This window comes from Orcinus orca, chromosome 10, assembly GCF_937001465.1.
Source record: "Orcinus orca chromosome 10, mOrcOrc1.1, whole genome shotgun sequence".
Taxonomy (NCBI): domain Eukaryota; kingdom Metazoa; phylum Chordata; class Mammalia; order Artiodactyla; family Delphinidae; genus Orcinus; species Orcinus orca.
In genome coordinates, this window is record NC_064568.1 from 31,570,054 (window position 1) to 31,597,928 (window position 27,875).

The 27,875-nt window shown below is 38.6% G+C and overlaps 1 protein-coding gene, 1 long non-coding RNA gene and 1 pseudogene across 2 annotated transcripts in view; 2 read left to right on the plus strand and 1 right to left on the minus strand.

The window, feature by feature from the left end:
- On the minus strand, positions 1-19,127 carry LOC117200666 (ATP synthase F(0) complex subunit C2, mitochondrial-like; annotated as a pseudogene).
- Positions 18,907-27,875, plus strand: part of ARF4 (ADP ribosylation factor 4) — a 19,306-nt gene continuing 10,337 nt past the window's right edge. The window contains exons 1-3 of the mRNA XM_004267946.3: positions 18,907-19,366; positions 26,922-27,002; positions 27,453-27,562. Of these exons, the coding sequence (XP_004267994.1) occupies positions 19,300-19,366; positions 26,922-27,002; positions 27,453-27,562 (258 nt within the window). The 5' untranslated portion in view covers positions 18,907-19,299. The remainder of the gene's footprint in view (positions 19,367-26,921; positions 27,003-27,452; positions 27,563-27,875) is intronic.
- On the plus strand, positions 19,373-25,719 carry LOC117200690 (uncharacterized). Its single transcript, XR_004482337.2, has 2 exons — positions 19,373-19,715; positions 20,957-25,719. It is a non-coding gene; the product is annotated as an uncharacterized LOC117200690 (long non-coding RNA).

Here is a 27,875-nt window from a genome sequence, read left to right on the forward strand (position 1 = left end):
TTAGAGAGGGCTCCTTAACATGGCAAAGAGAATGGAAAAGACTACCATCAGGGAAAAGAGTCCCATGGCCTCCAAGAGGGCAAAGCCCAGAATGGCATAGGAGGAGAGCTGTTGCATCAGAGAAGAGTTCCTGGCATAACCAAGGATGAGGCTCCCAAACACAGTGCCAATCCCAGCCACCCCAACTGTGGCAGCCCCGGCCCCAGTGAACATGGCTGCTGTGTCAGTGTCCCTTCAGTGGCACTGGTTTGGAAGCTATGCCTAGGGATAAGCGAGGTCAAGAACCCTGAGGCTGCCAAGCTGCTGAGGCTCTCATCTGTCAGCATCTGCAGTTGTTTCATCACTACTGCAGACAGTGGTCGGCCCAGCAGCTCAGAGGTACTCCTCACCAGGGAGGGGAGTAAGGGGCTGTGGCAGGAAAGTGGCTCCCAGTGCAGAGAGTGATATGACTTCTTTCACTCAGCATAATGATTTTGAGATTCATTCATACTGCATGTTTAAATAGTTGATTCTTTTTATTGCTCAGTGGTATTCCATTATATGGCCATAACACAAATTTCTTATCCAGTCACCTGTTGATGGACGTTTGGGTCATTTCTAGTTTTTGTCTATTACAAATAAAGCTGCTATGAACACTCATGTACAAGTCTTTGTATGGACATATATATCCTTTTATCTTGGGTAAATACTAGGAGTGATAGTGCGTGTGATAGCTGAATCATATGGTAGGTGAATGTTTAACTTTTTAAGAAATTGCCAGACTTTTTCAGAGTGGTTATACTAATTTGTTTCCACCAACTGTGTATGAGAGTTTCAGTTTCTGCACATCCTACTCAACACTTGGTATGCTCAGCCTTTTTTTTTTTTTTTTTGCCATGCCGTGTAGTTTGCAGGATCTTAGTTCTCCGACCAGGGATCAAACCTGTGTCCCTTGCAGTGGAAGCATGGAGCCCTAACCACTGGACCACCAGAGAATTCCCTGCCCAGCCTTTTTAAATTTAGCCATTCTAATATGCTTGTATTGTTGTATCACTGGGATTGTAAGTTGCATTTCCCTAATGACCTGTGATGTTGAACATCTTTCCATGTGCTTTCCATTAGTCTTCTGTATATGTTCTTTGGTAAAGTGTCTGTTAAAATCTTTGCTCTTTTTAAAGACTGAGTTGTTTAAATTCTAGTGGTTGAATTTTGAGAGTTCTCTATACTTTTTTCTTTTTTAAAATTATTTATTTATTTTTTGGCTGCATTGGGTCTTCGTTGCTGTGTGCAGGCTTTCTCTAGTTGCGGTGAGCGGGGGCTACTCTTCGTTGCGGTGCGTGGGCTTCTCATTGCAGTGGCTTCTCCCATTGTGGAGCACGGGCTCTAGGTGCGCAGGCTTCAGTAGTTGTGGCACGCGGGCTCAGTAGTTGTGGCACGCGGGCTCAGTAGTTGTAGCTCGAGGACTCTAGAGTTCAGGCTCAGTAGTTGTGGCGCATGGGCTTAGTTGCTCCGCAACATGTGGGATCTTCCCAGGCCAGAGCCCGAACCCGTGTCCCCTGCATTGGCAGGCAGATTCATAACCACTACGCCACCAGGGAAGCTCGCTATATATTCTTGATGCAAATTCTTTTTCAGATATACGGTCTACAAAATTTTTCTCCAAAGTTTATATACCTTTTTTCATTTTCATAACAGGTCTTTTGAAGAAGCAGAAATTTATGAATTTCTACACAAATTACTGCTAGTGATTGGGATTGTAAATTGGGGGAGAAGTGACATCTTAAAATTGTCTCTGATCTATGAACAAAATATATCTCTCCATTTATCTGTGTCTTCTCTAATTTCTTAGCAGTATTTTAGAGTTTTCAAGGTACAAATCTTTCACATCTTCTGTCAGATTTACCCATATGCCTATCATATGTTTGATATTGTTGTAAATGATATCACTTTATAAAATTCAGTTTTCAATTTTCATTAAAAAGTCCAGTTCAAAATTCTAATATATAGTTGATTTTTGTATATTGATGTTGTATCCCACTACCTTACTAAATTCATTTATTAGATGTAGTAGCTTTATTTTGGCATATTCCATCATATTTTTTTACATAGAAGATCATGCCATCTATGAATAAAGATTGTTTTACTTCTCCTTTCCAATATGGATGACTTTTGTTTATTTTTGTTGCCTGATTTCACTGGCTGGAACCTCCAATGGAATGTTGAATAACATGTATGAGACTAGACATCTGTCTTATTCCTGATCTTAAAGGAAAGCATTCAGACTTTTATCATTAGGTCTGATATTAGCTATAGGTTTTTTGTAGATGTCCTTTATCAAGTTTATGAAGTTCTCTTCTAGTCCTAGTTTGCTGAGTTTTTATCAGGAATGGACTCTGGATTTTGTTAAATGCTTTTTCTGAATCTATCAAGATGATTATATGGTTTTGTTTTGTTTTCATTTTATGAATATAATTGGTTTGTTAACACTGATCAACTTTTGAATGATAAACCAACTGTATTCCTGGGATTAAACACCACTTAGCCTTGATATGTTATCCTTTTCATATAGTTTTGGATTTGATTTGCTCAATTTTTGTTTAGAATTTTTGCATCTGTGTTCATGAGCAGTATTGGGTTGTAGTCTTTTCGTAATGACTGTCTGGTTTTGGTATCAAGCCTCATGGACTGAGTTGGAAGACTTTGTGTCAAAATGGTATTATTTCTTCTTTAAATGATGGTTGGTGGGAAGGTGTTTACATTTTCAACTTTTAAAAAGATACAAGGCTGTTAAGGTTATCTATTTCTTCTTGAGTGAGCTTTGTTATTTTGTGTTTTTCAAGAACTGTGTCCATTTCATCTAAGTGGTGGCATTTAAGGGAATAAAATTGTTCATAATATTCCCTTGTTATTCTTTTATTATCTGTAGAGACTATAGTGATGTAACTTTTCTCATTCCTGATACTGGAGGCTTATGAATTTTATTCATCTTCTAAAAGAACCAGATTTTGGTTATATTGATTTTCTGTTTTTCCATTTTCCATTTCATTGATTCTTACTTTTGGCTTTCCTTTGTTCTGCTTACTTTGGTTTTAATTTGGTCTTTTTTTTTAGTTTCTCAAGGTAGAAGCTGAGGTCATTGATTTGAGACCTTTTCTCTTCTCTAATATAGGTTTTTAGTGCTATACAGTTTCCCCTAAGTACTGCTTTAGTGGCATCCCATAAATTCTGATACGTTCTATATTTATGTTCATTCAGTTCAAAATACCTTATAATTTCCTTTAGGATTTCTTTGATCCATGGGTTATTTAGAAGTGTTATTTCCTTTTCAAATATTTATAGATTTTCTAAAAATCTTTTTGTTCTTGATTTCAAATTTCATTTAATGTGGTCTGAGAACATACTTGGTATGATCTGAGTCCTTTTAAATTTTTAAGATTCGTTTTATGGTCCAGAATATGGTTTATCTTTGTAAATGTTCTGGGTACACTTGAGAACAACGTGTATTTTGCTGTTGTTGGGTAGAGTGTTATATAAATGTCAGGTCAAGTTTGTTGATAGTGTTGTTCACGTCCTTGCTGATTTTCTGCCTTCTTGTTCTGTCAGTTATTAAGAGAGGGCTATTGAAATCTCTTGACCATAATTGTAGATTTGTGTATACTTTGCTCAGAAATCTAGTCTGATATTAATAGAATTCCAGGTTTCTTATGACTATTGTTAGCATGATATATCTTTTCCATACTTTTACCTACTTGTATTTTTACATTTGAAATACTTTCGTAGGGTCTTCCCTGGTGGTCCAGGGAGTAAGACTCTGCACTCCCAATGCAGAGGGCCTGGATTCGATCCCTGGTCGGGGAACTAGATCCTGCATGCATGCCACAACTAAGAGTTTGCATGCCGCAACTAAGAAGTCCACATGCTGCAACTAAGAGTCTGCATGCCGCAACTAAGAAGTCCTCATGGGGGCTTCCCTGGTGGCACAGTGGTTGGGAATCTGCCCACCAATGCAGGGGACGTGCGTTCGAGCCCTGGTCCAGGAGGATCCCACATGCTGCGGAGCAACTAAACCCGTGTGCCTCAACTACTGAGCCTGGACTCTAGAGCCCGCAAGCCACAACTACTGAGCCCACATGCCACAACTACTGAAGCCTACACACCTAGAGCCCATGCTCTGCAACAGGAGAGACCACCACAATAAGAAGCCCACGCAGCGCAACGAAGAGTAGCCCCCGCTCACTACAACTTGAGAAAGCCTGCACGCAGCAATGAAGACCCAATGCAACCAAAAAGAAATAAATAAAATAAATTTATAAAAAAATAAAAATTAAAAAAAAAGAAGCCTGCATGCCTCAACTAAGGAGTCTGCGTGCCACAACTAAGACCTGGTGCAGCCAAGATAAATAAATATTTTTTAAAAGAGCCAGCTCTTCAATAAAATAAAATAAAATACTTTTGTAGGTAATGTAGTTCTTGCTTTTTTTTCCTTTTTCTGGCCACGCTGAATGCCTTGTGGGGTCTTATAGTTCCCTGACCAGTGATCAAACTCAGGCCCACTGCAGTGAAAGTGTCAAGTCCTAAACACTAGACTGCCAGGGAATTCCCTAGTTCTTGCTTTTTTATCCAATTTCACAAATTTTGCCTTTTAATTGGTATAATTATATCATTTACAGTTACTGTGATTATTGCTATGGTTACAAAAAAACTACATTTGAATCTATTATCTTGCTATTTGTTTTCTGTTTGTATTATCTGCTCTTGTTCCCCTTTTCTTTTTTTTCTGACTTCTTTTGAATTAATGGAATATTTATGATCTTGTTTTATCTCCTTTGTGGGATTATTAAGTATAACTCTTTGTTTTATTATTTTAGTATAGCTGCTTTAAGATTTACAGCACACATTTGTAACTTATCAGTTTCCCCTCAAGTGATATTATGCCACTTGATGTATAGAATATTATAATAGTGTACTTCTGTTTGGCTCCTTCCAGCCTTTGTAATATTATTGTTCATGGATTTTACTTTTACATAAGTTATAAATACCACAATACAGTCTTGTTAGTTTTTTGTTTTTTGTTTTTTTTGCGGTATGCGGGCCTCTCCTGTTGCGGAGCACAGGCTCCGGACGCACAGGCTCAGCACCCATGGCTCACGGGCCCAGCTGCTCCGCGGCATGCGGGATCCTCCCAGACCAGGGCACGAGCCCATGTCCCCTGCATCGGCAAGCGGACTCTCAACCACTGCGCCACCAGGGAAGCCCTATTGTTAGTTTTGTTTAAATAGTTCATTATTTTTTTTTTAAGTTTTAAATAGTAAGAAAACAAATTCTTACATGTATACTCTTATACCTAACCTTTTCTGGTGCTCTTTATTCCTTTGTGTAGCTCTTTATGGTATAATTATCCTTCTGCCTGAAGAACTTCCTTTAACGTTTCTTGTAGTGCAGATTTGCTGTTGATGAATTTTCAACTTTTGTATGTCTGGGAATATCTTTATTTTACCTTCTTTTTAAATGATGTTTTTTGCTGCATATAGATTTCTAGGCTGTTTTTTTGCCTTCTAGTATTTTAAAATGCTGCTCCACTGTCTTCCTGCTTGCATTATTTCCAGTGAGAAATATGTCATCTTTATCTTTGTTCCTAGGTAGCTAATAAGTCTCTTTTTCTCTTGCTACTTTTAAGATTTTCTCTTTGTCACTGGTTTTGAGTTATTTGTTAATGATAGGCTTTGATGTAGTTTTATTCAGGTTTCTTGTATGGGGTCAGTTGAGCTTCTTGAATATGTGGTTTTATAGTTGTAATCAAATTTGGAAAACTTTTGGTCATTATTTCTTCCAGTATTTTTTCTGTCCCCCTTCCCTTCTTTCAGGGACATCAGTTACCTCACGTGTTAGGCTGCTTGAGGTTGTCCTACAGCTCACTGATGCTTTTCATGTTTTTGTTTTACTCCTCTATCTGTATTTCATTTTGGATACTTTTGTATTGCTATGCCTTTAAGTTAGTCTTCTCTTTTGTATTGTCTAATTTGCTGTTAACTATCTAGTGTATTTTTCTTCTCAGACGTGGTAGTTTTTATTTCTAGAAGCTTGATTTATGTCTTTTGTCTTTCATGTCTGTACTTTTTTTTAAAATTTATTTATGTTTGGCTGTATTGGGTCTTTGTTGCTGTGCACGGGCTTTCTCTAGTTGCGGTGAGTGGGGACTACTCTTTGTTGCGGCACGCGGGCTTCTCATTGCGTTGGCTTCTCTTGTTGCAGAGCATGGGCTCTAGGCGCACGGGCTTCAGAGCGCAGGCTCAGTAGTTGTGGCGCACAGGCTTAGTTGCCCCATGGCATGTGGGGTCTTCCCGGACCAGGGCTCGAACCCGTGTCCCCTGCATTGGGAAGCGGATTCTTAACCATTGCGCCACCAGGGGAGTCCTGTACTTATTTAAGATAACGTCTCTCTCAGTTCTGAGTTCATTTTGATGGACTACCTCATTATTATGGGTCATGTGTTTCTGCTTCTTTGTATACTCAATAATCTTAGGTTAGGGACTTCCCCAGTGGGCCAGTGGTAAAGAATCCGCCTTCCAATGCAGGGGACGTGGGTTCAGTCCCTGGTCAGGGAACTAAGATCCCACATGCCACAGGGCAACTAAACCCTCACGCGCCACAACTACTGAGCTCACGTGCCTCAACGAGAGAGCCTGCGTGCTGCAAACTACAGAGCCCACGCACTCTGGAGCCCACGCGCTGCAACGAAGGAGAAGTCCATGTGCCGCAACGAAAAGCTCCCACATGCCTCAACGAAGATCCTGAGTGCCGCAGCTAAGACCTGATGCAGCCAAAATAATAAAGAAAATAAATAATAAAATAAAATAAATAAATATTAAAAAATAATAATCTTAGGTTAGATGCCAGAATTTTACCTTGTTAGACGTTGGATATTTTTGTATTCTTAAAAATTTCTTGAGCTTTGTTCTAGGGTGCAGTTAAGCTATTTGCAAACATTTGGTCCTTTCAGGTGTTTTATGACTTGTTAGGTAGGTTCGAAGTAGTCCTCAATATAGAACTAATTATTCTTCACTACTGAGGGGAGACCTTCTTGAGTATCCTACTCACTATCCCATGAATTATGAGTTTTTTCAGTCTTGCTGATGGGAACAGGCACTGTTCTCTTTAATCCTTTGATGAGTCTTTGGCTTTTCGGTCGTTTCTGCACATGCATGTACTTATTGGTACTCTGCTGAATATTCTAGGGGAAGCCTTCTGTAGATCTCTTTCTATACAAGGTGTTTTTCTTTCTTTGCTCGCTCTCTCTCTGGCATTCTGCCCTAAAGTTTGGTTTCCTCGGACTTTCAGCTCAAGGAGTTCACCAGCCTACCCCTCTGTTCCCCTTTCTGTGCTATGGGCTGGAAACACTCTCAAGGCAGTAAGCAGGGGCAGTCTCAGATTCAGGCCTTACTGCATTTGTTTTCTGTCTTTCAGGAATCATTGTTTTTCATTGCCTGGTGTCCAGGGTCTTGAAAACCATTGTTTAATAAATTTTGTCTGTTTTTTAAAAAATTATTTTAGGTGAGGGGGTAAATCTGGTCTTTGTACTTTATCTTGACTAGAAGTGAGAGTCCCAGCAATCTGCTTTTAACAATCCCTCTAAGGAATCCTGATGCATGTTAAAATCTGAGAAACATACAGATATTTGAATTTAATGTTAGATGATTGTTTCACTATCAACCGTCATTTACCATGAAGACATGAGTCAGTAAATCTAATTTTTGGAGGAAAAAATTTTTTGAGTAAATTCATTTCTGTTTTGTAGCATGGAAGATATGTGAGTAATTATGAGACATTTGAAATATTTATACAGTCAGGATAGATGGAGATTTGGGTAAGGAGAAGAAGGTTTTCTGAAATAAAAAATGATGTTGATGTTGTTATGGTACATAGCAGTCTTAGACATTCAGCTTCATGCTACCTAATAATTTCTTTAACCATTGTTAAACACAAGGTCATTTCTGGGAGGAGTTGGAACAGCAGTTAAGTCCTGGTTTGCTGTAGTAGGTAAGGGGAAGCAAATGACTCCATTTTGGGTCTGCTTCTTCTTTAACAATTCCCCCCTTCTGATCAAACTCTCAGCATAAATGAGATGTGATAAAAAAAATTAAGGCATTAGTGCCACTCTCAGCTGCCATAGGTCACTCTCTGCATCCATAGGTCATGACATTTTTCTTTAAGCCCTGTGACATTCACAGGTCATGGTTCATAATCCTTAAATTGGTTACTCTCTTTGTTTCTTTTCTGTTCTAGTCTTAGGGTGATCATTTGCATGGTGGTTAGTGGCTGCAAACACGCATTTAAAGCTTTTGAGAGGATACAAAGCACCAGGGGGATTACTATGATTATAATAAGCAGGATAATTTCCAGTGTTTGGAGTGGACTTTGAAGCTATGGTCTCCAAGACCCGAACCAATCAAAGAAAGACCCCATTCAGAGTCATCTTCTTAAGCCAAGTGGCTTGCTTAATATGTAACTGAATTTCAACCCCCCCAGAAAGTCCAAGGATCTTTGCTGGGAGGCTATTGATTAGCAGTGGATCCTGCTGTACTTTCAAGAGTTAAGGAAAGGTTCCTGATCATAGCATCATTTGTATTTATTCCTAACCAGGGAAGTAGGGACCTGCCAAGGGAAGCAAATCCTGAATCATAAATGCCTCCTGGTAGGCCCTTTCGAGAACAGTTAGGGTCACAGTTAGGTAACTTAGGAGGCATTGCCCAGCTGTGCACCAGCCATCTAGGCATTCATATGCCCAAGGAGAATGATAACCACCAAAAAATAAATCCTTTCCACTAAGGTGGCATTGTTAATGGATTCATCTGCAAGAATTGTTGCATTTGCCCATTTAAGGCCGGGGTCGGTTAGATTTTTTTCCTAGCTTGCCATAAAAAATTGTTCTAAATTCTAGAGATTACCTTCCTTAGCAATGGCCTGGAAGATATGGCTGATGGCATTATCTTTCCAAGTCAGTGCCAGAATAAAGGAAAGAGAAGAAAAGATTTTGTGTTTAGCTGAAATGGGAAGTCTTGATCTGGTGTCTTGGATGGAAGCAGTCTACATCGATGTCCACTACTTCTCATCCTTGTCAACTTGATTTGGAGGTCTCCAGTGTTTGTACAGGACCAGATGTCAGTTGGAGCCTCCTTTAGCTATAATATATGTATACAAGGCTTATTGCCTTTTAGTTTTGCAGCAGTGCAAGTGGCCAGAAGCACTTGGTAAGTTTCCTTCCAGTGGGGCTTTGAGGGTGGTTTTTTTCTGATAATGCCTCCAGAATATCCAGTCACCAGGCTTCAGACTCCGACCAACAAGTTTTCCCTAAATTGGAATATGGGAAAGCTTCTTTAACCTGTTGGTAATAGGCTTGAAAATAAGATATTAAAGACTTACAGTAGCTGATCATACTAGCATGGGGCTACAAAGGATCAGCAGAAGGTTGTATACCAATAGACATTGGTCTGCCCATGATTATCTCATGTGGAGTGAGTTTATGTTTCCCAAAAGTGGTATTATGAACAGGCAGCGAGACCACAGGCAATACCTTAGGCCAGGGGAGTCCAGTATAGAGGTGTGACAGTTAATAGCAGTAAAATCTAATATCTACAAAGGTAAAAACTTAATTTTTCTCCTATAATTACTCCCATTTTTTTTACTATAGATAATCACAGTAAAACTAAATTTGTTTGTATTAAACTTGGCCTGATTATTTATATACATGCAGCAAGAACAGTGATTGACCATATAAGTATTTTTGTAAGATTGCTTTGCTAGAACCTTGTAAGCAAAATAACAGCTTGATTTTTCCAAGCAGTTCCTTGAAGCTGTCTGGTCATATGAGGCTATGTACGTTTCTCTCAAACATTACATTCCAGTGAAAGCCTTGGTAATTGTGTCGTTTTACAAGGAGAACAGGTTCTTTTTCTTTATTTCTTTTTTTTTTAACTTTCCTTTGCTATTAAATAAAACAAAAGCTGTTATTTTCCTCCATCTTCCATAGATTCCATGAATTCTAACATGTAGCCATAAAAGCAGTAGATTTTAGAAAATGTACTTCATAACATTACCTATGTTGACAGGATACAATCCAGAATGGTAATCTCCAACTCTAGATTTTATTGTCCTATCACAGGTCCCCCTTGTTAATGCAAAATCTGTTATTCATATCCCAATTAGAAGTAATGACAAAGAACAAAAGGCAGAAGATGAAAAGAATACTTCACATGTGACGATATAACAACCTTTGTATACTTAACAAATTTATGTCAACTATTTACTAGCAAGGAAAATGGAAAAAGGCTCTTCTGGCCAACAAAATATAATTTTTCTTATAGGAAAGGTGAAATATATATAATGGGTAAGATATCCAGAACCTCCCACAGGAGGCCAGTTGGAAAAGTCCAACAAATGTCAGAGTGTCATTTCTCAATGACCCCTTACTTAGAAAACAGTTTTTTAATTATATAAAAATTGAAGCTCCTTGCATATTCAAAGTACACTTCAATTTACCCATGGATCCAGCAAACTTCATAATGGAAAGACAAAAATGTTAATAACTGATTTAATGAAAAAACATGACTTATTAAACTTATGTACTAAGGCTAAGAGTACTTACAGAATCATCTCAATTCAGTGTACATTGGTAAAAGTAACAAGCAGAATCCATGCTCCACAGAATTACTTTATGAATGAGGGACTGATTAAAAAATATATATATATTTATAACTGATAACTTTCATATTGTAAATTTTCAGGAGCATAATATGTGAATTAATTTGCATCAGGCTTTCCAGTACTACTTGTATTCGTGGGATTTCTCTCCAGTGGGAGTTTACATATGACTTTGATGGTATTTGTTGAAATTGAAAAATTTCCCATGTTTTTCACATTTATCTCGTTTCTGCTTGGTGTTCATTCTCACCAAGGATTTTGTAAGGATTTGGGCAAATTGAAGGCTTTCTCACTTTGCTTACATTCAAGAGATTTCTCTCCATTCTGAGTTCTTTCATGGCTTCAAAATGTACTGCAGTAACTGAAGGCTTTCCCACATTCCTTGCATTCATAGGGTTTCTCTCCAGTATGAGAGCTCTCATTTATCTTAACATAATTGGAACAATTGAAGGCTTTACCCATTGTTCCATTCATAGGGTTTCTCCCCAGTGTGACTGTTTTCATGTCTTTGAACAGACTGGTATTAACTGAAGGCTTTTCCACATTGCTTACATTCACAGAGTGTTCTTCTGGGGTGAGTTCTTTCATAGGAACAGATTTGTGGTAACTGAAGACTCTCCCACATGCCTTACATTTATATGACTTTTCTCTGTAGTCCTCATATTCGTATGGTTTGGGTGCAGTGTGAGAAGGAGAACAGATTCTTATTGAACTTATGCAGATAAATATATTGTCATGAAAATAAGAATATTCACTGAGAGATTCTGAATTCTGGAGGGACCAGGTAGGGAGAAAAGTAAATGTTTCATCTTTGTTCACAAAGGTATACTTTGCCAAACTTTCATTAAGTCCTAGATAGCTTCAGAGAAAAGGTTTCCTTAAATCTGGAAATCCAAAATGTTAGAGCATCCTCCTGAGTTTATGCAGTCCCATGTAATTAATACTTGCTCTGCTTGAAACCAGTATTTCCATTAGTTCACTTGACCTTACCCGATGATTGAGGGTGATATAGGGACAGTGGTAATTCCGAGTAGTTTGTCAGTTTTTCATTAAGGCTCATATGATTTGCCCAATGAAGTGGGTACCTTGATCAGTGGAGATTGTGAAAGGTCTACCCAAAGTGGGAAACCCATTGTCTAACAATTTCCTTGCCACTGTGAGGGCATCACACCTTATGGCAGAGGAAGGCTTCAGGCCATCTGAAAAACATGCATACAATAACAAAAGCGTATTGATAGCCCATACTAAGTGGCAGTTGAATGAAGTCCAGCTGCAGGTGTTCAAAGGGTCCAGAGGGAAGAGATGAGGCCTGTGCAGAAGGAATGCAAAAAATGAAAACTGGGGTTTGCCAGAGAGCCTGGAAAATCCAAGTGGCTGTCTTGGGTTTCCTATAGCCATGATTGTTTAAATTACAGCCATTGTTTACCCATCTTAATTTCTCTGTTTCTGGAACAGACCATTGCCATGTTGGAAGGATATCAGAATGGCAAAGGTCTGGCAATGAGGGGTCTTTTTTTTTTTTTTCCAGAAGTAGAATAGACGTCATCCACAGGTACCACAATCTTTACGGATTCTGTTGCTACTGCCTTTGCATAAAAGCTAGGGCATTTCCCTGATATTCAAGTTCAGTCCTTTTAGTGTGAGCCTCAATTTTGATGACAGACATTATGCCAGGACATATCAGACTTCCAGGAATTTCATACAATTTCTGGAACACTTATTAACACATACCTATACAGACACAACATAAAGAAGGCTTAATGTTACTTATTTGACAATGCTTCCCATGTAATTTAACATGTCAAATAAGCCTAAATTGGTTTAACATCTCCCTTTTTATGAGATGAGAGAATAAATTCTTTGAGATATTTCAGGGGCCCCCTGAATCCCAAAGTTAACTAGAGATCAAAAGGACTCCATATAGCATTTGATTTGTGGAAGCTATCAAAGAATATCAAAAGTTTGGACACTTGACTAAATAGGATCACAGATCATGAAACAATACTTAATTATCTATTTGGCCAAAATGATAAAAAAAAACACTGTCCTTTTAACAGATGAAAGGTAATCAAGTTTTAGTTTCACGTAAGTACACTACTAATTTTAAAGTGTAATTTAAAAACCCTTATAATTCAGTTTTATCCAGCTTGATTACACAAGGTAAAATTCTCTCTCACTGTCTTCTGAAATAACCAGAAGTTCTAGTTTAGACAAAATTACTCTCATTTCCTTCAACAAATTTGCATCTTTATTCCTCAAACCTCTTCTTAACCAAAAAACACATCATGCTGTCCTTACATACAGAGCTGTCTCCTCTACTATTTCCAGTAGTCTTAATTATAATACATGCATTAATTATAACTTTTAACCCTTGGAAACTTTTATTTCTACAAGCATGTTCTCCTTTTTCTTTAGTTTCTCTATAGTAGGAAGCCAAAAGTAGATGAACCTATATTTAGCAATTAATGTATCAGTATTTTATCCCATTTGGAAATGATCCAGATATTCAATAAACCCTATTATTTAATTTAACTTGCAAAATCTTTAAAGTTTCAAGTTACCAGAGAGATTTGAGAAATTTTTTTAAGTACACATAAAATATAGTTATTGCTAAAGAGTTCACCTAAAAACATTTTATCTTATATCTATTACTTGCTCCTAACAATCATACTTTGATTACATTCATGCTGACACATTTTTTAAAAGAGGCAACGTGAGCCTACCTGACCAGTTAACCCAGGTAAAATAAAAAATTTTATACTTGATGCTGATAATTCTAGAAACATGCCTGTTTTTACACCAGTGAAGTTAAACTAGCTTTAATTTATCCTAGATCACACAAACTTGAAAAACATCTGGGTTAGTTTCTATATTTCTGAGTTTTAGAATACCCAATCCTTAATTTTTATATATATATATATATATATATATATATATATATATATATATGCACTTGTTTGTTTTTAAGCCAATCAGAGAGCACTTTACAAATTTTTTTATAAGGGTTTCTTTTTTTCCACAGTTTTTAAAATTTTCATTTTATTTATTTTTTTGGCTGTGTTGGGTCTTTGTTGCTGCCTGTGGGTTTTCTCTAGTTGCAGTGAGCTTATTACTCTTCGTTGCAGTGCGCGGGCTTCTCTTTGCGGTGGCTTCTCTTGTTGCAGCACACAGGCTCTAGGCGCGTGGGCCCAGTAGTTGTGGTGCCCAGGCTCTAGGGTGCACGGGCTTCAGTGGTTATGGCTCAAGGGCTCAGAACTTGTGGCTCCCGGGCCCTAGAGTGCAGGCTCAGTAGTTGTGGTGCACGGCCTCGGTTGCTCTGCAGCATGTGGGATCTTCCCAGGCCAGGGATTGAACCCTTGTTCCCTGCATTGGCGGGCGGATTCTTAACCACTGAGCCACCAGGGAAGTCCCTACAAATTAGTTTTGATAATACCATCCAGAGGTGGAGAATATCACACATTTACAACATGTATAAATATAAATGCACAGAGACACAGAGACCTTATAGTTACTAGTATTTGTGTAAAAGTCACAAAAGTTTTTTTTTTTTAATGATTTTTACCCCTTTTGATAAGAATTACCTCCCTGGTATTTGCATGTCCAAGAATGGCTTTTAGGTCCTAGAGAGAATGGGGGTATAAAATCTATATCACAAAGGCACGAAGTATCCAAGTTTTTTACAAGATGGATTTTTGGGGTATATCTGCAGGACAATTCTGTTTCTAATGTCACAATGTCTACAGGTATTTTAAGATGAATGGGGAGGTTTAGGATTAAAAGGACTGACACACCGATTCACCTATTGTTTGAATGCCTCTTTCCCTTTTAGTATATTTAACTTAGGAGAGAAGGCCTAAAAAAATTCCTAAGAGGCCCTGAATATCAGCTTCTCCTATTTGGCTAAATTTCTAATCCTAAAGTTATCAAATCCTTTCAAATATATTGTCAGGTTTCATCCAGGACAAACAATAAATATTTCTGGTGGTATTCAATAACCTCATCAATTTTAATTTTTGTTTCCCCTTGGCTGTTTAAGGAAATACATAGCAGTTTGCCAGAAAATCCCTCAGAGAGTCATCAAATCTGGGAGGGACCCATATGAGGCCATTTAAGTTGATGCTGAAGAGTTTACATAGGGTTTTTGAGGATAGTTTTTTCCAGTGTCTCAGTTGATTGAAATTGAGACATCATTCTGGGGGCCAATGTTTTGATGAGGAAGCCTAGGAGGGTATAATGGGTTAGACCTAGTTATTGTTTTAGATACCTTTTGTGCCTGATTTTTCATTAGCCTTTTACGACAAGTATTTCAAAGAGGCTATCTGGGAATTTCGAAATCTTTTGGAGGCTTCTTCACACTAATTAAAACAGGTATTCCATTCTGTTTGTTCCATATGGGAACCCTTGCTTTTAAGTGTACTTAAAAGAAGAAAAAAAAAAGGCAGTAGTACCATGGTTAAGGGTGTTGACATGAGAATGAATGGGTTCTTATCCCAGTTCTTACTAGCTGTGATACCTTGGGCAGGTTACTTAACCTCTCTGACTCTGATTATCCTTATCTTTACAATGGAGACATTTCAGTGGGCCATTATCCTGTTTTGTAACCTCCATTAGCTTCTTGATGCGTAGAAAATCTTAAAGGGAAATCTGAAAAATCTATTCCTGACATCTTCATTTGATTTTTTGGTTTAGGTTTTAGAGGCTAATGATGGAGATCAGGATTCTTTCCATCTGTTTTGCTTAACTAAGAAGAACATATGGATTATATTTTGGAAGAAGTTATGAGGAAGGGGACCCATTTCATTTGTCTCAAGAAATTTAGAAAATCAATTTAAGAAGACTCTTAGATCAGGTGAACATTGTTTTAAGGAATTCTATAAAAACTCAAAGCAGACATAAAAACTTAAAGGATACAAGAATGTTTTATCTAGCAAGCTTCCAAAATGCAATTTTAAGTTATTCAACTGCTAAGCAACTCTTTATACGTATTTCCAGTGAAAAGGAAGTTTTCTTCTCAAAAAGGGAGATATAGTCTATAATTCCGTTTAAGTCAAATTCTGGGAAAATATGTGGATCTCTCAGGTAATTGCATAGACTTTGTTATTACAAAATCAAATAGCATTTTGTTGCACACCAGAAATTAATAAACATGTCTATTAAGTTGCTTTTAAAAATCTGAGTGCAAAAATCAGTTGCTTACCCTTTGCATTTCCCTGTTCTTCAAATGTTGTATATTTAATTGAAATTTAATTTCACTTTGCTTAAGAATATTATTGGAACATTTGGAAATTTTAAAAAAGGGGGGCAGGGCAGAATAAACCGACTGGAATCTGTGAGTGGCTTTACCTTATCCACCTGAGTAAAGAAGGTTTTGGTTTTGATTGCTCAGGGTCACTCCTGAGAAATGACAGTTTCTGAAGGGTAGTTCTACGAAATGTAGTTTTACTCAGTAGGACTTCAACAATATAAAGCTTACTCTTTTTGAAACTTCGCAGGTTTTTCTTATCTTATTCAACCCCATCCTGCAGAATGCACCAGCTGGAATAAGCAACTACAGAATCGCCTAGGATAGCACTATTAGGAAAAGATATTAAATCTTTATCCTGGCAATGGGTCTAATAACTGTCTTCGTTTATTACTGGCGTAAACTCATAAAATTGCAGAAAGCAAAAGCAAAATTGGAATGTCTGGACTAGTGACCAGTGAGGAAAAGAAACAAAGGAGTATTTAAATATTTGTTTTGGGAATTCCCTGGCCATCCAGTGGTTAGGACTCCACGCTTTCACTGCTGAGGGCATGGATTCAATCCCTGGTCGGGGAACTAAGATCACACAAGCTGCACGGCCAAAAAAATATATTTATTTATTTTAAATAATGTTTCCAGTTTTCTCCATTACAGTGCTTTAATGAACATTGAACATCTTAAAAGTATTACGTAGGAAGCTTGAGGGAAATTTTGGTACCATAGATTATTGAAAGTGGAATTTTGATCAAAGAAATTCATGTTTTACAATTTGATAGATCAGTTAAATAAGTTATCTTACATGTATACAATGAAATGCAACCCTTAAAAAGAATGAGTTAAATCTGTAAGTACTTATATTTTAAAATGGCCACAGTATATTAGTAAATTGAAAAAGGAGTTGCTTAGCAGTATAAAATCCCATTAATATTTATAAAGGGATGTTAATATTTCAGAGAGTAAAATCTGGAAGAATAAACGTCAAACAGTGGTGAACTTATTCGTTGAATTAAAAGATTATTTTTTAAATTACATAAGTGCATGAATAAATTCATCTTGTAAAAATAAGTTAATACAGATTCACAGACACTTGTACTCAAATGTTCAGTTTTATTCATAAAAGTCCAAAACTTCAAACAACCCAAATGGGCCATCAATTGATGAATGGATAAAGAAATTGTAGTATATCCATACAATGGAATACTACTCAGCAATAAAAAAGAACAAAGTATTGGTACATGCTATAACATGGATGAATCTCAAAATCATTTGGCTAGGAGAAAGAGGCCACACACAGAAGACTGACTACATACTGCAGTATTCCATTTACATGAAATTTGGAAAGGGCAAGTCTATAGTGACAGCACATCAGTGGTTGGCCAGCGGCTTGAAGTGAGGGAAGAGAACGACTACAAAGGAGTATGAGAGAACTTTTGGGGGTAATATAAATGATTAATATCATGATTATGGTGTTGGCTACACTACTGTATACATTTGTTAAAATTCATAGAATTGTACACTTAGAATTGGTGAATTTTGTTGCATGTAAATTATATCTCAATAAAGCGGATTTTTAAAAGTATAGATAAAGCTCTTTTGACTACCACCCCCAAACTAGGTTCCCTCACTCTGGGGAAGGTGCCCTCCTCGCTCCACACAGGTTAGACAGGTAACCAGTAACTATCATTACTGCAGATTCTACTTGAAAGTTATTGTTCTGCATTCACACACACACACACACACACACACACCCCACCCCGGGTGAAATCTACATTTTTATATTCCTTCACGGTACTTAGTCATTATTTGGTGTTTTTTCAGTAACTGTATCTCGGAGATCTTTTCATTAGAATTTATAGTTCTACATTCCTTTAACTCCTGAGAGTATTCTCAGGAGCAGTAATGGATACACCATAGTTTATTCAGCTATCTCTCTATCATTCAACCATATGTGAGTTTCGCGGTGTGCCAAGCCCAGCGAAAACAACGTAATATAAAAACGGGCTAGAGGCCGGCCTTACAGAGTTTTCAGACAAGTGGGAGAGGGGAAGAGGGTTGTCAATAGTAATATTAAATGTGAAATCATAACTGTGAAGAGCAGTTATGATTTTTTTGAGCCTGAGTAATTTAGGAGGTGAAGAATGTATTTTCCCAGGGAGTTAAACTCTAAAGAGATCTGAAAGGTGGGTGAGCATGACTTAACCAGCATAAGGGTGCTGGTCGGGGGTGCTACTAATCCTAAACTGCACCAACAGTATGGAGGAAGTATGTAGGAGGCGAAGACTGTGGGGAACTTACGGATATATGTGTAGACATGTATTTTAAACAAGATGTATACTTTATTTTGTAGTCAGGAAAACACTAAGATCGTAAATATTTTTTAAGTGAGGAGGCTTTCCACTTTCTTAACATCGGGAATAAATCTTCCATGCTTCTTCTGGGAGAGAAGAGATACAAGAAAAGCCTTCCCCGTTGGCTTCTCTTAAAAAGCTTCAATAGTCGACGAAAATGTCTCGGAGTTCTCTTGTTCCGACAAAGGATTAGGGATCTTCAGTATAACCTGGCGTGGGGACCGAGGTGTTTAGGCCTAGCTTCATATGGGGTTGCTACAGCCTCTGCCCCTGCACGTCAGCTTTTAACAAGTTATCTCTTGGGAAAGCAGGGCCCGTTTTTACCCCTCCATTAGGGCAAGTGTGTGGTCCCGTGCGTGAACCGCGTACCTTCTTAGAGCAGGAAATCCCCTACGCGCGTTCCCTTGAAGAGGCGGAAAGAACGGAGGTTCACTACCGAACCCATAATGCACAGCCAGCCTTTCCGGAAGCAAGGAATACAACCGCCAGGATGCATTTCTCTGCGCAGAAACGTCCCTCCTTGAGTCTGATTGGACGTGATGAAGCGAGGCAGTGTGGGACCGTGTCCGTCGCCCTTTACACAGGGGTGACTGGCCTCGCCCAACTCCAGGAGCCACGTCCGGGGGGGTGACGCCGGCCAGCGGCGCAAGTCAGCGAAGATGGCCAATTCCCCTGGTGCGCAGGCGCACTGGTTCGGGCAGCGCCGGAAGCGCAGGGGGATGGGGCGACGGTGACGCGATTCTGTCCGCGTTGGAGGGGCCGGGCCGCTGCCGGAGTCGCCGCGGCTGCCGCGTGACGTGGCATAGCCGAAGATTTAACGCCAGAGCCGGAGCAGCCCCGCCAGTCGTCAAGCAGGTCATCACCCCGCTAATTCCTTCCCGGAGGGGAGCTCCGTCCTACACATCGGCTGGCGAGCCGTCCCTGCGGCCCTCAGCTCCTCTTTCCTCCCTGAGTTTGCCGGGAGCGTGAAAGAAGGCTCGGGGTCGCGCCAAACCCCTTCTGCTTCTGCCCATCGCAAGTGCCACTACCGCCATGGGCCTCACCATCTCCTCTCTCTTCTCCCGTCTCTTCGGCAAGAAGCAGATGCGCATTTTGATGGGTGAGTCAGGGCCCGAGGGAAGAGGCCAGGCCCTGGTGGGGCGGCCGAGTCTCTACGCTTGGGGCGGCCTCGGGGCCTGTTTTTTTACCCCCCGTCAGCTGTGGTGGGGGAGGGGCGGCGGGCTGGGGGTCGGGAGGAATTCTTAAGGGGGAACAATGGGGCGAAGGGTGGGCGGTCGCCCGAGATCTGTCGAAGAGGCTGGAACGGGGCCGCGGGCAAGGTTTCCTCCTTCTGGGTTTGGCTTTCTCTTCGTGGTCTTATTGAAAGCCCGACACAGTTTGGCGGAGATGTGAGAGTAGCGAACTGTCGGATCTTGCCGAACCCGAAAGATACTGGCGAGGCCCATTCTGTGAGTGCGATCTGGCTCCCTTCTTCCCCGGGTGTGGGCAACGGTCGGGAGGGAGGCCGAGCGATTCCAGCCTTCCTCCTCCCCTTTTCTGCCCCGTGTACACACTCTGCACACTCCAATGGTGTGTGAGCGAGCGGTCGCCGAGAGCCCGGAGCCGGCCGGGGCAGGAAGTGACCGGGCCCAGTGCGGTGGCAGGGGAGCACCCACGGTTTCAGTAGAGTCCGGAGTCCTCAGCGCTCACTTCGCTAAACTTTGCTTCGCTCAGGATTCCGCCTCATATTTTTTTTCTTTTCCTTATTAATGTTCCTGAAAACTGAGTTTATCATGAATGTTTCGTTTGGCCACTCTCAAGGGCTAAATATATTTGGTTTACTCCCTTTGCTTTTAAAACTATGCAGTTTTTATACAGCTGGCTAAAGTTTAATGAAAAAAAAAAGGCTTAGAAACTAATTCTTTTAAGCCGGTGACAGATTTTCAGTAAGTGAACATCTTGACGCATAACTTTAGGGAGGCCTTGTTAAGCAGTAATTACAAGGGTGTTTTTAAAAAATTCTTATGGAAAATGGGCTTTTTAAAAATTGCTTTTTAGGGTCGGTTTTTCGCTCTGCTGAGGGAGAAGGGGCTTGTCACTTGAGTGATGTAAGCAATGCCTCCCTCATAGTACTGTGAGTAGTCTTTACATCACAGCTAAGCTCCATGGACCTAAATAATGCTATAATTAGCCTCGCTAACTTTAAACATTGAATTTTGTTGGTTCATTAGCTTGTTTTCTAGAGAAGTGCAGTGGGGGAGGTTTTATTTGAAAGTTTCCCAAAGCAAGGTTCAGTAGTATTTCAAGGTATGTGAAGATAAAGGGTGTGCACATTTGGTTCTTTTTTCACTTTCCTCTTATTGCAGCTTATTCACAATCCATGAAACAATTGTTGATAATTCATTCACAAAGATAAATGAAAATGTTTTCTCTTTCAAAGTTTGTCAGGTTTCAATTATGAAAAAGAATTATTTTAGCAGGGTAAACATATTATTTACTCTTTAAAAGTGCCTGAAAATCGACCGTCTAAAAAAGGATCTGAAGTCACTGGGAGAACTTTGGACTGTGCTAAATGATTTCCAGCCTGTTCCTTAAAGAGATTAGCTAGTACGTGGTTCTGTTCCTGGAAGTGTAGTGTGTTATATTTGAAATGTAATGTGTAGTATTTTACTTAAGATTTTTTGTAAATTGTTGTTTCTCATTTCACTAGTTTTTTGTGACGGCTGACAGTTTCAGAGGGAGAAGAAAGGTAGAATTATATACGCTATAAGCACTTTCATATATTTACTATATTAGGGAAGCATTTCTCTCCTTTACTCCCCAGAAATGATTGATAGAAAATGGAAGAAGAAAAGTAACTTTGTGCATTTGTGCAGGGAATAGAAGTCATGATTTGAAATTATTCATTCATGTTAAATGTTTTATTACTCAGGTTTGCTGTTCTTGTTTTGCACTTTAACTTAGGATAATTAGGTTTCCTTGATTAAAAACAGGTTAGTCACAAGGTCACCTTTTATGGTAACTCATCAAAGGAAGTATAACCTTATGGAGAATATGTGTATGGATAGTGAAATAGGTGATTTGGGGGTTTGATCATTCTTAGATTTTTATATCTAGCTTTATGAGTGATAGCATATATAATAGATCACTCTTAATGTGTCTGCCCCTATCCTAGTTTAGAATTACCAATTAATGATTGTTTTTTCCATATTAATTTTCTTTGACAGGCATGTGTTCTTCCTTTTCCTTTATATGGCTTAGTAAAATTCATGCTTTCTTGAGTCAGTGACCATTTTAAAATGTTGTTGAAAGATAGCAGTTAGCTATTGAATCTGGTTTGCCAAATTACTGTTGGAGAAGTTTTAAATTTTATTTGTACACACTTTCCTAAAAGTTAAAGTAATTTTAAAAGGTGTTTGAAGTTGCAGCTTATGTTAACTAATTAAAATTTTTTTTTCTTTTTGACCGTGCTGTGAGGCATGCGGGATCTTAGTTCCCCGACCAGGGGTGGAACCCACGTCCCTTGTGTTGGAAGCATGGAGTCTTAACCACTGGACCGCCAGGGAATTCCCTAATTAAAAAATTTAAAATCGGGCTTCCCTGGTGGCGCAGTGGTTGAGAGTCCGCCTGCCGATGCAGGGGACACGGGTTCGTGACCCGGTCCTGGAAGATCCCACATGCCGCGGAGAGGCTAGGCCCCTGAGCCATGGCCGCTGAGCCTGCGCGTCCGGAGCCTGTGCTCCTTAACCGGAGAGGACACAACAGTGAGAGGCCCGCGTACCGCAAAAAAAAAAAAAAAATTTAAAATCAACACAATGTATCAAATGTAACATCACTTAAACTATAGATTCACAGAAATTTTGTAGTTTTACAGAAAAAAATCTTGTAAATGATATTATTGAGCTTAAATTCAAAGATGACCAGTTTTCACCTTAGATTTCTCATGTAGTCCGTCATTATCCTGTTTTAAGTCTGATCTCCATATCTGTGGTGAGATGTAATTTTGGTAAATGACTGCCCAAATTTTGTTTATATTTGAAACAATATGTTCTGTAGAGGAAATACTAATTCTCCTCTCTTTGAACTTGCAAGTTCTTGCCCGTTGAAAAGCTGAGAAAGTATTGCTTTCGAAAAGATTGCTAATACATACCAATGTAGTTTTGTGTTGTCTTTCATGTGACAGTGGCTTTTTGGGACCAGAGAGGTTTTGGAGGAAAGGATCTTTTCCCAATTTGAAAAATACTAACAATATTTTAAAGTGAGTGGTATCTCATACTTTTTTCCTAGCATATTTTATAAATACATTTACTATTTAATTTTAAATTTTTGGTCCTGATTCTAAAAATAATGTCCTTATTAAATTTAGAAAACATGAAAAACAATAAAGTGATAATTTCTTATCATTCCACCATTCCACTTTTAATATTTGTTATATTTACTCTCAGCCTTTAAGAGGAGGTTTTTGTTTCTCCAAAATTGTAGTCCTTTTGACTTAGTTTATTATGACCATCTTCTTAGGTCATTAGTTGAAAACATAATTGCCAGCCTTTAAAAAAGGGGGGGGCGTGTCTTCTGATTAGTTATGTGATATAGGTAAACAGTAGAAAAGGCAAAAATCCTTAGCTTCATGCCATTAGAAGTTGATACAACCACCCTTAGGTGTACCCTCCTGCATTATTATAAAGTATGACTATCAGAGGCTGATAATTTGCTGTTAATTAACACGTTGATGAAAGTGCTGATACTCCTGACCTGTTAGGTAGAAGCAAAACTCAAGGTCATTATAGTTTTTCTGTACATCTGGTAGCCTCAGTTTCAGTTTTGATGGTCAAACCTCTGAGGAATTAGATAAAATATTAAGATAGTGTGTGTCAACCAAAAAACCCTAAGGGCAGGATGGCAATATATGAATACTATTTGAGAGCTCTGGCATCAGACTTAGGATTGTTTCTTTTTAATTAAAAAAAAATTGTGATGTAATTCACATACTATTCCTTAAAAGTGTACAGTTCAGTGGTTTTTAGTATATTCATAAAGTTGTGTAACCATTACCACTGTCCCCCTCCCCGGTACCGCACAGCTTGCGGGACTGGGGATCTACCTGGACCACGGGGCAGTGAAAGCCCGTAATCCTAACCACTAGGCTACCAGGGAACTCCCACCACTGTCTTAATTCTAGAACATTTTCATCAGCCCAGAAAGAAACCCCACACAAGATAGCAGTCACTCCCCTCCTCACCCCTCCCTCTTGCAACCACTCTTCTGCTTTCTGTTTCTATGGGCTTGTTTATTCAGGATATTTCATATAACAGAATCATACAATATGTGGCCTTTAGTGTCTGGCTTCTTTCACTTAGCGTGTTTTCACGATTCATCCATATTATAACATGTATCAGTACTTCATTCCTTTTTACGGCTGAATAGTAATTCTGTTGTATGGATATATTCCACATTTTGTTTATCATTCATCAGTTGATGGAAATGTAGTTGTTTCCACTTTTTGGTTCTTATGAATTATGCTGCTGTGAACATTCATGAAAAGTTTTTGTGTGGGCATATGTTTTTAATTTTCTTGGGTAGATAAGCTAGGAATAGGGTTGTTGGGTCGTTGTTAACTATGTTTAACATATTGAGGAACTGACAAACTTTTTCAAAGCAGCTACACCATTTTCCATTCCCACAGCTATATATGTATCTAATTTCTCCAAAAGACCTAGGGTTTTAAAATCTGTTTTACTACTCCTGTGATTCTGGGGATGTTTCTGAATCTCAGATGTTGCATCTGAAAAATGGAGAGTTATTGTGAGAATTAAATTACAAAATGTATGGAATCACCTAGTATTGTGTTTGGAACACAATAAGCACTCAATTTTTAATTATTGAAAAATTATGAAGTTTTTTTCAAGCTTCCTTATAGAAAATTTGAGAGATAAAACATGAAGAAAAATATCCTAACTGAAACTTAACTGAAAATATACTGTTTTATTCTCAGTCGTTTTCTTTTCTGCGTTTGGTTGTTTCTCCAAGTTGAGATAATTGGAATCTAATTTTAAAACTTAAAATATAAGTATTTCTTGCTGCCTTAATTTGGTAGACATACTTTTTAATGATTGGCAAAGATTTTGGGGAAAGTTTTGCTGCTTTTAACACTCTGGTTAAAGTGCAGGTCCAGTCAAGGAGAACAAGTAATTCCAGTATATCTTTCAAAACAGTGACTTGTTTATGAGGGTGAGAGGGAGGGGAGGACGTTACTGGACTGTACAGATTAGAGTCTTATCTTGGCTAGTTGAGAATTGGTTATAGTTTCATTTTGTGGAGAAATTTCATTGCCAAATATTGCAACAGTAAGGAAATACATACTTAAGAAATCACTAAATGGGCACAGAATTGTTAGACCAACATATTTTTGAGTGAGGAACTATATAATGAGTGATGATATACATTAATTTGTGCATCTTAAATCTCACAATAGAAATACCTTTAAAAAAACCTTCTGGTTTGCATTTATACAACACTATTTAATTAATTTATTTATATATTTATGGCTACGTTGGGTCTTTGTTGCTGCTCACGGGCTTTCTCTAGTTGCGGCGAGCGGGGGCTGCTCTTTGTTGCGGTGCGCTGGCTTCTCATGGTGGTGGCTTCTCTTGTGGAATGCGGGCTTCAGTGGTTGTGACTCGCAGGCTAAGTAGTTGTGGTGCAGGGGCTCAGTTGCTCCGCGGCATGTGGGCTCTTCCTAGACCAGGGCTCAAACCTCTGTCCCCTGCATTGGCAGGCGGATTCTTAACCACTGCGCCACCAGGGAAGCCCTACGTTTTTTTTAAACTAAGGTCTGAGGTCAAGTTGGACCACCAGTGAGGACTGGTGTGTACCTTAGTTCTCAAAACTTAACACAAGTGTTTTTTGTAATCATTATTTCAGTTTCAGTTCTTCCTACCTGGGCTAATGGCATTTGGACTTAGCTAAAGGTGAATTTTGCTTTATTTTAAAATTTGATCAAAATCTCCTGAGGAGGACTTAGGCTCTAAGGGACTTAGCTTTTTCTAACAATGAAAATATCCTGTTGTTCACCTCCTCATTTTCTATATTTTTATTAAAGATGCCAAACTCTAAGGTAGCTGCTTTTGTTTCTTTGTATATTTTTAGAATTATGTTTTCTGATATGTTTGCTCTTCTGTTCTATAGTTAAAACATAAAACAGTTCCTGTTAACAGTCGGTTTTTCTTATGCCCGTGAGTGAGGGGGCTACTCGTTCTGACTAGGAAGTGTCATAGTATTTTGGACAGAATAAACAATCTCGGTATGAAGAAGTGGGGAACAGAGTTTGATCAGAGGATAGAGGAGTAAGAAAGCATAAAATGCCTGAGTCTCGAGGGAGATTTTTTTTTTTAAGCAAGGGTTTCCTGTGCTAAGTCATGCTCTGATATAAATACTAAACAACAACAACAAAACTATCCTTAAAAAACAAAGAAACACGAAAAACTATCCTTGCTTAAATCAATACTCGGTTGAATTGATTTCAAAATCTGTGATAGTGTTAATCTAGGTGGCCAAATGTGATATCCTTAGACCAATAATATTCAGTGAGGTTTTTAGATATTGACCTTCCATTTATGAAGGCTTTAACAAACAATGTAGAATATGCAGCTTTTCAGAGATTCATACTTAAACATTTAATTTGCTTTTCACCCTCTTCTATACCTTCTTGTTGTAGTATGGATTTTTTTTGTTTTGGAAACAAGTACATTCCTCCCTACTTATATCTGCCTGCCTCAAAGGAATTATTTTAAGAATTTAGACATTATATTGGAGATGAATATGACAAGGCCTTCTTTACAACCCAAATTAACCAGTCTTTTGTTATCATTTCTGCACATGTGATGTTGAAATGGATTTAGGTAGGGGTAAAATTGGCCTCATCTTCCTTTCTTACATATATATTTTTTCCCCTAGCATCAAGACCTTTTACCTAAAATTTGCTTGTTATATTAAAGGAAATTGAGTTTTTGAATCTTAAAGATAGTTCTTAATTTGTTTTTATGTGTTCTCTGATTCAACTTATAATTTGTGTTTTTTTTTTGTTTTTTTTGCGGTACGCGGGCCTCTCACTGTTGTGGCCTCTCCCGTTGCGGAGCACAGGCTCCGGACACGCAGGCTCAGCGGCCATGGCTCACAGGCCCAGCCGCTCCGCAGCATGTGGGATCTTCCCGGACCAGGGCACGAACCCGTGTCCCCTGCATCGGCAGGCGGACTCTCAACCACTGCGCCACCAGGGAAGCCCTATAATTTGTGTTATTAAAAATGGTAGTAGTTCATAGAATTAATGAGGACTTGAATTGGAAGAGATCTTAGATTACTTGATCTAGTCCCCTTATTTTATAGCTGATTTCTCTGGCCTCTTTCCCAAAGTGATTTGTTTAAAGCCATTCAACTATTGTGTGGCAAAGCAGATCTTGAGATTAGACCTTGTGCTGTCTCTCTAGGTCTAGAAAGAAAAATGGAAAGGCTTTTGTAGGAGGTGTTGCCTTTGGGAATCAGAAATGAGACGATTTCATTTCTAACTCATTTGTGCCTTGACCAGTCAGCTTTTGCTTTCAAAATAAAAATTTGTTGTAAAATTGTTTCTTAATGTGTGCTTTTGGTCTAGATTTAAAATCTGAAATGTCTTTTTCTAGTTGGGTTGGATGCTGCTGGCAAGACCACCATTCTGTATAAACTGAAGTTAGGAGAGATAGTCACCACCATTCCTACCATTGGTAAGAAAGTTTACAGTGATTTTAATTTATATCATAATAATGTATTATAAAGTAAAATAGAATATAGTTTAATTCTGACTATTTTTTTTTTCAGAGTAGTTTTTGGTTCACAGAAAAATTGAAAGGAAACTGCAGAGATTTCCCATATATCCACTCCCCCAACACGTGCATAGCCTCCTCCATTGTCAGCATCACTCAGTAGATGAACCTACATTGACACATCGTAATCACCCCAAGTCCATATACCTTAGGGTTGTCCTACATTCTTTGGGTTTGGACAAATATACAATGACATATAGCCATCATTGTAACTGTCTTGGGCTTTTACGTTTGTTGATTATCTATTAGGACTTTAAAAAAAAGCAATTCTGGGAGAATTCCACAATAAAGGGATTTATTTTCTGAATGACATTGTGCGCAGCAAACTTTTTTTTTCTTTTTTCTCTATAGGTTTTAATGTGGAAACAGTAGAATATAAGAACATTTGTTTCACAGTATGGGATGTTGGTGGTCAAGATAAAATTAGGCCTCTCTGGAGGCATTACTTCCAAAATACCCAGGTAAGTTAGGAATGCTATACATTTTTATAACTTTTATTTATATGTTTCATGTTCCAAAGTTTATGTTAATATATACTGTTTACTTGGATATTGGTGTTTACTCCATGAGTTGGCATTCTTCTTATCACTACTTCCATGTTCTTCAGTGGACTCTCTCATTCATGCCTTTGTAGGCTAAATAACTTAGGGTGGAAGAGTTACATAATTATCGTAGTAATATTTTGGAAGATGAGGTGGGGTGGTTCTCAGGGTTGAATTAGATGTTTCTTCAGTGGTTCTATTGGTTTCATTCTTAGTTTAGGAAGTAAGATCT